Source organism: Mustelus asterias, chromosome 17 (assembly GCF_964213995.1).
Source record: "Mustelus asterias chromosome 17, sMusAst1.hap1.1, whole genome shotgun sequence".
Classification (NCBI taxonomy): domain Eukaryota; kingdom Metazoa; phylum Chordata; class Chondrichthyes; order Carcharhiniformes; family Triakidae; genus Mustelus; species Mustelus asterias.
Window position 1 is genome coordinate 24,063,602 of NC_135817.1, and position 11,309 is coordinate 24,074,910.

At 42.6% G+C, this 11,309-nt stretch overlaps 1 protein-coding gene across 1 annotated transcript in view; it reads right to left on the minus strand.

Annotated features, from left to right (window-relative positions):
- The window catches only part of LOC144506222 (adhesion G-protein coupled receptor G2-like), a 56,856-nt gene extending 46,449 nt beyond the window's left edge, over positions 1-10,407 (minus strand). Inside the window, exons 1-2 of the mRNA XM_078232082.1 lie at positions 10,365-10,407; positions 6,792-6,972 (exon numbers count right to left, since the gene is read on the minus strand). Of these exons, the coding sequence (XP_078088208.1) occupies positions 6,792-6,972; positions 10,365-10,407 (224 nt within the window). The remainder of the gene's footprint in view (positions 1-6,791; positions 6,973-10,364) is intronic.
- Positions 10,408-11,309: the final 902 nt, after the last annotated feature.

An 11,309-nucleotide genomic window follows, 5' to 3' on the forward strand; every position in this document is an offset into this window, starting at 1 on the left:
TTGTACATTTTTGACCATATTGAAAAAAGAGAACTGAATGCTCATCCAGGAAGTCTCACTACCATGCATCCTGTCTCTCAATGGTCTTGAGCATAACATCAAAATGATGAGCAAATGTACACCATACAGCCCTTCAAGCTTGCTTCACCATTCAGGCTAAACTTCGACACTTCCCACTCCAATCAAATATCCCTTGACTCCCTTCAACCCGAAACTCTATCAACCTCACTCTTGAATGTACTCATTGTCTGAGCATACGCAGCCGTCTGGGTCAGAGAATATCAAAGATTTACAACCCCTGAGTGAAGAAATTTCTCCTCATTTCTAGCCTAAATGATTGCCCCCTTATTCTGACACTATGACCCCTAGACCCCCAGATGTTTCCGACCAGGGAAAACATTTTTTCAGCATTTACACAGTCAAGTTCCTTTAGAATTTTGTAGCTTTCAGTTGGATTACTGTCACTCTTCTCAACTCCAGATGCCATGTCTACTTGAACTCTCCTGATGGTAACCCTCTTATTGGAATCAATCCAATGAACTTTCTCTGATGTAGAAATGTAAATGTTGCCATAGTCCCAGGGCACCATAGGCTGCTCTTCCCTTTGTGAGCTGATTGGTGGTGATTTAACTGAAAGTCACCACAACTTAGGTGAGGTTTAGAAGGCAAGGCTTTCATGAATAACCTCAGCTGGTACGAGACTTGAATTCACGCTGCTGCCATTGCTCCATGTCATGGACCAGTTGTTCAGCCCCATAACCCCGCTATATCCTTCCTTAGGTAAGGACACCAAAACAGAATTCCACTGTGGTCTCATCCAAGGCCAACATAATTTCAACAAGATTTCCTTATTATTGTACTCCAATCTCCTGGCAATAAAGATTAAAATACAATTTGCTTTCCTAATTATTTGATCAACCACATTTTAACTTCCTGTGATTCATGTCCAAGGATGCCCAAGTCTCACTGAATTCAAACATTTACTAATTTCATACCTTTCTCCCAATTAAAGTGGAATATTCCACACCTTCTATAATGATATTCCATCTGTCACATTCTTACCAACTAATTTAATCAAGTACACCTCCCATTTGTGTTCTCATTTTTCCTTCTTACAACCTTCCTTTCCCCATCTAGATTTGTATCATCTGCCAACTGTCCCTGGGCAAAGTCTTTGATATAGGTTGTAAATAGTTAAGGCCCAAACACTGATTCTTGCTGCACTTATAAGAACATAAGAATTAGAAGCAGGTGTAGGCCACCTGGCCCCTCAAGCCTGCTCCGCCACGCAATAAGATCATGGCTGATCTTTTCGTGGACTCAGCTCCACTTACCTGCCCGCTCACTATAACCCTTAATTCCTTTACTGTTCAAAAATTTATCTACCCTTGCCTTAAAAACATTCAATGAGGTAGCCTCAACTGCTTCACTGGGCAGGGAATTCCACAGATTCACAACCCTTTGTGTGAAGAAGTTCCTCCTCAACTCAATCCTAAATCTGCTCCCCCTTATTTTGAGACCATGTCCCCTAGTTCTAGTTTCACCCGCCAGTGGAAACAACTTCCCTGGTTCTATCTTATCTATTTCCTTCATAATCTTACATGTTTCTATAAGATCTCCCCTCATTCTTCTGAATTCCAATGAGTATAGCCCCAGTCTACTCAGTCTCTCCTCATAAGCCAACCCTCTCAACTCTGTAATCAACCTAGTGAATCTCCTCTGCACCCCCTCCAGTGCCAGTATATCCTTTCTCAAGTAAGGAGACCAAAACTGTACACAGTACTCCAGGTGTGGCCTCACCAGCACCTTATTCAGCTGCAGCATAACCTCGCTGTTTTTAAACTCTATCCCTCTAGCAATGAAGGACAAAATTCCATTTGCCTTCTTAATTACCTGCTGCACCTGCAAACCAACTCCTTGTGATTCTTGCACAAGGACACCCAAGTCTCTCTGCACAGCAGCATGCTGCAATTTTTTACCATTTAAATAATAGTCCATTTTGCTGTCATTCCTACCAAAATGGATGATCTCACATTTACCAACATTGTACTCTATCTGCCAGACCCTCGCCCACTTGCTTAGACTATCTATATCCCTTTGCAGACTTTCAGCGTCCTCTGCACACTTTGCCCTGCCACTCATCTTAGTGTCATCTGTGAATTTTGACACACTACACTTGGTCCCCAATTCCAAATCATCTATGTAACCACTCCAGTCGTTACACACCACCATCCCAAAAGTGACCCACTTATCCCTACTTCTTTTCTCTCAGTTAAATAATTCTGAACCCTTGCTAACATACTATCCCAATCCCATCAGCCCTGATCGTACATAGAACCTCTTATGTGGTACCTTATCAAATGCCTTCTGAAAATCCAAATGTAGTACTTCATTATCCACCTTTATAAATTACATCCACAGCAAACTCTAATATGGTTATCAAATATGGTTTCCCCTTCATAAAACTGTGTTGACTCTGCCTAATCAGTGCTGATTTTCCATGTGCTCATATCATGTTCTTAATAATCTCAAAAGTCAGCCCATCACCTCTTTGACTGTTCCCTGGATTGCCTGACATGAATAACAAGTAAAGCTGCAGTCAGCTAAACATAAGACTTGATGATCACTGAAGAATGTTACGCATCTTAAATAATCTTTAACAAGAATCATTTAAAAAAAAGACAAGAGCTCACTGAGCCACATTGGCCTGGTTACACAGCGAGCAATGGCACAAACACACACAGCCATGGGGTTACTAAGCATGGCAGTGTGTCCTTGACAATCATGAGCTCCTCAGCTCAGTTGGCAACCCCTGTTTTTGCTGACAGGACTACAATGATGTACTTAATATCTCTTTAAATCAAGCGAAGAACCATTTTGGGAATAGGAAGAGACCACTAATTGCAGCTGCCCTGTCCCTTTTTGATTGAATTAAGTTGTTCTTTATTACCGATTGCTAAACATTTTTAATTCCGTAAACTTTGTACTTTAAATCTAATATTCCAATGTTTATCCACAGGATGACAGAACACCTTATTTATTAGGGAATCAAACATGTCACTGGGAACTTATATAACTTATAAAATTCTAACAGGATTAGACAGGGTACATTCAGATATAATGTTCCCAATGGTGGGGGAGTCCAGCACTAAGGGTCATAGAACATAGAACATAGAACATTACAGCGCAGTACAGGCCCTTCGGCCCTCGATGTTGCGCCGACCAGTGAAACTAATCTAAAGCCCCTCTAATCTACACTATTCCAATATCATCCATATGTTTATCCAATAACCATTTGAATGCTCTTAATGTTGACGAGTCCACTACTGCTGCAGGCAGGGCATTCCACGCCCTTACTACTCTCTGAGTAAAGAACCTACCTCTGACATCTGTCCCATATCTATCACCCCTCGTGTTAACCATCACCATCCGAGGAAAAAGGCTCTCACTATCCACCCTACCTAATCCTCTGATCATCTTGTATGCCTCAATTAAGTCACCTCTTAACCTTCTTCTCTCTAACGAAAACAACCTCAAGTCCCTCAGCCTTTCCTCATACGATCTTCCCAACATACCAGGCAACATCCTGGTAAATCTCCTCTGCACCCTTTCCAACGCTTCCACATCTTTCCTACAATTGCGGCGACCAGAACTGTACGCAATACTCCAAGTGCGGCCGCACCAGAGTTTTGTACAGTTGCAGCATGACCTCATGGCTCCAAAACTCAATCCCTCTACCAATAAAAGCTAACACACCGTATGCATTCTTAACAACCCTATCAACCTGGGTGCCAAATTTCAGGGATCTATGCACATGGACACCCAGAACCCTCTGTTCATCCACACTACCAAGTATCTTACCATTAGCTCAGTACTCTGTATTCCTGTTACTCCTTCCAAAGTGAATCACCTCACACTTTTCCGTATTAAGCTCCATTTGCCACCTCTCAGCCCAGCTCTGCAGCTTATCTATGTCCCTCTGTAACCTGCCACTTCCCTCCGCACTGTCTACAACTCCACCGACTTTAGTGTCATCCGCAAATTTACTAATCCATCCTTCTACGCCATCATCCAGGTCATTTATAAAAATGACAAACAGCAGTGGCCCCAAAACAGATCCTTGCGGTTCACCACTCGTAACTGAACTTGAGGATGAACATTTCCCATCAACCACCACCCTCTGTTTTCTTACAGCTAGCCAATTCCTGGTCCAAACCACTAACTCACCCTCAATCCCATGTGTCCGTATTTTCTGCAATAGCTTATCATGGGGAACCTTATCAAACACTTTGCTGAAATCCATATACACCACATCAACCGCTTTACCCTCATCCACCTCTTTGGTCACCTTCTCAAAGAACTCAATAAGGTTTGTGAGGCATGTCCTACCCTTCACAAAACCGTGCTGACTATCCCTAATCAAATGATTCCTTTCTAGATGATTATAAATCCTGCTCTTATAATTCTTTCCAAAACTTTGCCCACAACAGAAGTAAGGCTCACTGGTCTATAATTACCAGGGTTGTCCTTACTCCCCTTCTTGAACAAGAGGACAACATTTGCTATCCTCCAGTCTTTTGGCACTGTTCCTGTCGATAATGACGACACAAAGATCAAAGCCAAAGGCTCTGCAATCTCCTCTCTAGCCTTCCAGAGAATCCTAGGATAAATCCCATCTGGCCCAGGGGACTTATCTATTTTTACCCTTTCCAGAATTGCTAACACCTCCTCCTTATGAACTTCAATCCCGTCCAGTCCAACAGCCTGCATCTCAGTACTCCCCTCGACAACACTGTCCCTCTCCTGTGTGAATACCGACGAAAAATATTCATTTAGTGCCTCTCCTATCTCTTCAGACTCCACGCACAACTTCCCCCTTGACTGGCCCTAATCTTACCGAGTCATTCTTTTACTCCTTACATACCTATAGAAAGCTTTAGGGTTTTCCTTGATCCTACCTGCCAAAGACTTCTCATGTCCCCTCCTGGCTCTTCTTAACTCTTTCTTTAGATCCTTCCTGGCTAACTTGTAACTCTCAAGCGCCCTAACTGAGCCTTCACGTCTCATCTTAACATAAGTCTCCTTCTTCCTCTTCACAAGAGATTCAACCTCTTTAGTAAACCACGGTTCCCTCACACGTCTGCTTCCTCCCTGCCTGACAGGTACATATTTATCGAGGACGTGTAGTAGCTGTTCCTTGAACAAGCTCCACGTTACAATTGTGCCCATCCCCTGCAGTTTCCTTCCCCAACCTATGCCACCTAAATCTCACCTAATCACATCATTCTTTCCTTTTCCCCAGCTATAACTCTTGCCCTTCGGAATATACCTATCCCTTTCCATTGCTAAGGTAAACGTAATCGAATTGTGGTCACTATCACCAAAGTCATCATAGTTTGAGGTTAAGGAGTAAACTTTTTAAGACTGAGGTGAGGAGAAATTTCTTCACCCAGAGGGTGGTGAATGTGTGGAATTCACTACCACAGAATGTAGTTGAGGCCAAAACGTTGTCTGATTTCAAGAAGAAATTAGATATAGCTCTTGGGGCAGGAAGGGGGAGGGGATCAGGATATTGAATTTGATGATCAGCCATGATCAAAATGAATAGTAGAGCAGGCTCGAAGGGACAAATGGCCTACTCCTGCTTCTATTTTCGAAGTTTCTATGCAAGGTACTTATGTTGTTAGGTATCATCATGGATAGGAACCCATTTATCTAACATTAGATCTAAGAGTTCAAGAGATACCAAGGGTGGAGGGTAACCCCTGTGATGAGCAGAAAAGAGTTGGTGAGGTTTTCAATTGACATAAAATGTGAAATCTAACCCCAAGCTGCTGTGAACATCTCGATGTCTGCTTTGGGAGCAGCTGAGCAACCTGCCAGATCACTGATTTAAATATGTTAATGAAGTTTCAATTTTTCAGATTTTGATAGCCATTTGAATTTAACGTCTTCAGGTTCCATTTTCCCAGAACTGAATGGAGACGGGAGCTGCCAGATCCGACAGGCAAGAGCTTTTCCAACACAGTTTGTGGGCTACGGAAAACTGAACTGCTTCCCCCAGCCCCTCAAGCAAACCTGCTGTGATCTCTCCATCTTCTGCCATTTCATCCTCTCTCAGTCCTTGTTCCCGTACTTCCACCCCTTTAACCCCGTTGAGCCTCGATCTTCTCAAATGCTGAAATTGTGCTGCAGGTTTTTTGATCTGGTAACCAGCCAAATTCTGAATTGCCTGGCTGCTGGGTAGGAGTTACACAATTCTGATTAGGTCCTGCGATTAAATTCAGCAGGATCTCTCCTCCCTAATGTTTCCAGAATTCCAGGCCACAGATATGCAGCCAGCCCCACCCCACCTCCCCGCCCCTCCCCCCCCCCCCCCCCCCTTCCTCCCTCCCCCTCCCCACAAGTACTGGGGGCTTACACTCTGAATTAAATAAATCATTTCACAGAGTTCAATAGATATCTCTCTCTATTCCAACAACCTTCTCCAAACTCTACGACCCTCTAAAAGGTCTGCATTCCTGGTTTCCTGTGCAATTAGATTACCTTTACTCCAACCATGTTTTCAGCTGCCTGAAGTCTGTAATTCGCTCTATAAACCTCCCCAGCTCCTTTCAGATACGCTTCAAACCCGAGCCCATGGGCCAAGCTTTTGCTCGCCTTTCCTAATAGCCCCTCAGGCAGCTTGGTGAAAAATGCTCTTTGATTATTGTCCTGGAAAGTGTCTTGGCATATTTCTTGATGTGAAAGGAGCTGCATTAATGAAATTTATTGGTGTTGATGTAACTTACCTTCTGGAAGATGAAGCAACAGCAGCAGGGGAGACATTGATAAGGACGCTTATTGTATTAAGGAGCGATCTTGCAAGCCCCTCATTTATACTCTCCAATTGCAAAATATTCTCCAGTTGGTTCACAATTAAAAGAACCTCCGTCTCATTCAACTCTGTAGAATTGATCTGTGTTGGATATTCTGAGATTACAAAGAGAAGGGAGTGATGATGGAGGATTATAACATATCCCGTAGCATTTGCATTGGCTCATAATAAAATACTTCTTTCCCAGGCAACATTTTTCGAGAGAATGAAGAACAACAGAAAGCCCTCCTCACAATCTAATCCTGTCATAAATAAGCATTATCACTTCAAAAGTATGACATAAATGAAGCTTTATGAATTTGAAAATCTGAACCTCCACAGGATTCTCAACAGCTATAAGACTTGCATTCAGTTTTTTAATTGATTCAGTCATGGGATGTGGATGGTACTGGCAAGAGGTTGAGTGTGATGATTGTACTGGATGGTGTCAAGGTTCCTGATTGTTGGAGATGCAGTCATTCAGGCAAGTGGAGGGTATGTACTCCTGACCTGTGTCTTGTGGACGGTGGCCAGGCTCTGGGGAGACAGGAGGTGAGTCATCACTGCAGGATTCCCAACCTCTAACCTGTTCTTGTAGCCTCAGTATTCATATGGCTTGTCCAGCTGAGTTTCTGGTCACCGATAACTTCCAGGATATTAATGTTGAGGGATTCAGTGGTGGCAATGCCGTGGAATGACAAGGAGTCATAGAGTCATAGGGGTTTACAGCATGGAAACAGGCCCTTCGACCCAACTTGTCCATGCAACCCTTTTTTTTAAAACCCTTAAGCTAATCCCAATTGCCCGCATTTGGCCCATATCCCTCTATACCCATCGTACCCATGTAACTGTCTAAATGCTTTTTAAAAGACAAAATTGTACCCGCCTCTAGTATTACCTCTGGCAGTATGTTCCAGGCACTCACCACCTTCTGTGTGAAAAAATTGCCACTCTGGACACTTTTGTATCTCTCTCCTCTCACCTTAAACCTATGCCCTCTAGTTTTAGATTCCCCTACCTTTGAGAAAAGATATTGACTATCTAGCTGATCTATGCCTCTCATTATTTTATAGACCTCGATAAGATCACCTTCTACGCTCCAGAGAAAAAAGTCCCAGTCTATCCAGCCTCTCCTTATAACTCAAACCAACAAGTCCCGGTAATATCCTAGTAAATCTTTTCTGCACTCTTTCTAGTTTAATAATATCCTTTCTATAATAGGGTGACTAGCACTGCATACAGTACTCCAAGTGTAGCCTTACCAATGTCTTGTACAACTTCAACATGACGTCCCAGCTCCTGTATTCAATGTCCTGACCAATGAAACCAAGCATGCTGAATGCCTTCTTCACCACTCTGTCCACTTGTGACTCCACTTTCAAGGAGCTATGAACATGTACCCCTAGATCTCTTTGTTCTGTAACACTCCCCAATTCCCTACCATTAACTGAGTAAGTCCTGCCCTGGTTCAATCTACCAAAATGCATCACCTCGCATTTATCTAAATTAAACTCCATCTGCCATTCGTTAGCCCACTGGCCCAATTGATCAAGATCCCGTTGCAGTTGGAGATAACTTTCTTCACTATCCACTACACCACAAATCTTGGTGTCGTCTGCAAACTTATTAACCATGCCTCCTATATTCTCATCCAAATCATTAGTATAAATGACAAAAAACAGTGGACCTAGCACTGATCCCTGAGGCACACCGCTGGTCACAGGCCTCCAGTTTGAAAAACGACCCTCTACAACCATCCTCTGGCTTCAGTCAAGAAGCCAATTTTATATCCATTTAGATACCTCACTCTGGATCCCATGAGATTTAACCTTATGCAACAACCTACCATGCGGTAACTTGTAAAAGGCCTTGCTAAAGTCCATGTAGACAACATCTCATCTACTTTCTTGGTTACCCCTTCAAAAAACTCAATCAAATTTGTGAGACATGATTTTCCACTCACAAAGCCATGCTGAGTGTCCCTAATCAGTCCTTGCATCTCTAAATGCCTGTAGATCCTGTCTCTCAAAATACCTTCCAACAACCTACCCACCACAGATGTGAGGCTCACTGGCCTGTAGTTCCCAGACTTTTCCATGCAGCTCTTTTTAAACAAAGGCACAACATTTGCCACCCTCCAATCTTCAGGCACGTCACCCGTGACTATCAAAATGTGGTTAGATGCTCTCTTGCTGGAGATGGTCATTGTGTGGCACAAATATTACTTGGCACTTATTAGCCAAAGTTCGACAATTGTGTTTGTGTATTACACTGAGAGAAACTCACCATATGCATTCACTGTAAGCAGCTATTATTGAACAAAATTTATTTACACCTCACAAACAGAGAGGGCAGCAGAAGGGCCATTATAACACAATGCTCAGCTCTTAAACTCCATCTGCCATTTGTCAGCCCACTGGCCCAATTGATCAAGATCCTGTTGCAATCGGAGATAACTTTCTTCACTATCCACTATGCCACCAATCTTGGTGGCATCTGCAAACTTACTAACCATGCCTCCTATATTCTCATCCAAATCATTAGTATAAATGACAAAAAACAGTGGACCCACTGCACTTCCTCCCCACTTAAAAGAACAACATATACATTAAAGTGTGAAATAGTACATGTACATAACTTCCCAACAAACCAACTACAACAGCACCAACAATACCTGAAATTTAACAAGTTGGGGTGCATATTTGTTTCTACTGTATTCACAACCAAAAACATATACCCTGAATATAGACAATACTGCCAGAACCTTTTCCACGTAAAAATGAAATGATTTTCCTTAACAGGTTGAACAGAACTATCATCATTTGACAAGAAATAATGAATAAAACATTCAGTTCTTCCTTCTTCCTAAAAAGCTTTTAAACAGCTAGCACAGGCATGATGAGCTGACAAGCCTCATTCTGTCCTGAATGATCTTTGCTGTAATGACTTCAATCAGGCCATTGACGTTGGCCTATTGGAGTATGAACTCCCTGATTAAGGACATCTTTTTGTGTCCAACCAAATAAACAAAATCAACTTAACTTAGGGACAATTCAAAAAGGGCAGCTCCCTAAAAGGAGAACTGCCCGAAACAAAAAACAAAAAGTGGAAAGGAAACTTAAAACATCAAAACAAAATGTGATTAAAGGGGTCAATAATGCACCCCAGTCCCTGTGGTGCCCAGCGGGCACGGAACTCCCTGATTAAGGATCTCACAAAAAGATCTCCCTGATTAAGAATCCAATTGATGGGCCAATCAGGGAGTATTTGCTTGTACTTAACCGGGAGTGTCAGTTCCTCTGATACCCCTGGAGATAGACTACTAACTGATAGCACTCTGTTTATTACTGTTCGAGTTGTAAATAAAGGGATTTTGGTGAAGGAACTCTGCCTCCACAGACATATTACACTTGCTAAATCGCATCAGCTGTGTCTGATGTTTGTTAACTCAATATTTTCATCTGGTTTCTTGTAGTCTTAATGTATTCAAAATGCATATTTTTATTACCTGTTGTGATCTGTGGAGTGGATGTTGCAGGAATAATTGTCATATTCGCTGTAAGGAAAGTACAAAATGACAGATTAAACTAACAACTTCACACCCTGTCTGTGACACCTCTTTGTAAAATGTCCATATATTCTGGCACAGGTGAAATGTGTTCAGAAAAGGAGCTACTTAAAGATTATATTGGAAAATCTTCAACTTTTCATGAGTTTATTGATCCAGACTACTCCCTCCAACAGTTTCTGCAATAAGTTTACAGCCTTGTCTGTAGTGAATGCAAGCAACAACTATTCCCAGTCAAACCAGGCATTTTATTGTCCTCTTTGGTATTGAATTCATCCCAAACAGAACGAACCTCAGAGATTTTTTTATTAATTCGAAGTTATTGATCTGTCCATTAATAATGTGCCACTGATAATGTTCAGAGCAGGCTGAGGGTAAGAGAGTTGGTTTTCTGACTTTAATTAATTAATTATTTTTTCAGTTAATTTTGGGTTTAAAATCAGAGGTTTTTTTCAAAACCGGAAGTAGGCCCAGGAGAGGCCTGGGGAAGTTTTTGGAGGGTTTAAAAGCGCACCAAAGTATACAGCGGGCAGCATCGTAGTGGGCAGCAGAGTGAGTGGGAAGTTGAGTGAGCTGTCAGGGCTTTGGCTCACAGGGCTTGGACGAGCAGGGGTGAGTTTTTGTTTCCTTACATTCTTATTAACTTTTCACTGTCTTACTTGACGTAAAGTGTCCAGTATGAGTGTGAAACCAGTGTGTTGTTCCCAGTGTAGGATGTGGGAGGTCCTGGAGGCATCTGGCCTCCCGGACATCCACATCTGTGAGGGGTGTGTCGAGCTGCGGTTCCTGAGGGACCGTGTTAGGGAGCTGGAACTGCAGCTCGAGGATCTTAGGCTGATGAGGGAGAATGAGGAGGTGATAGACAAGAGCTATCATCAGGTGGTC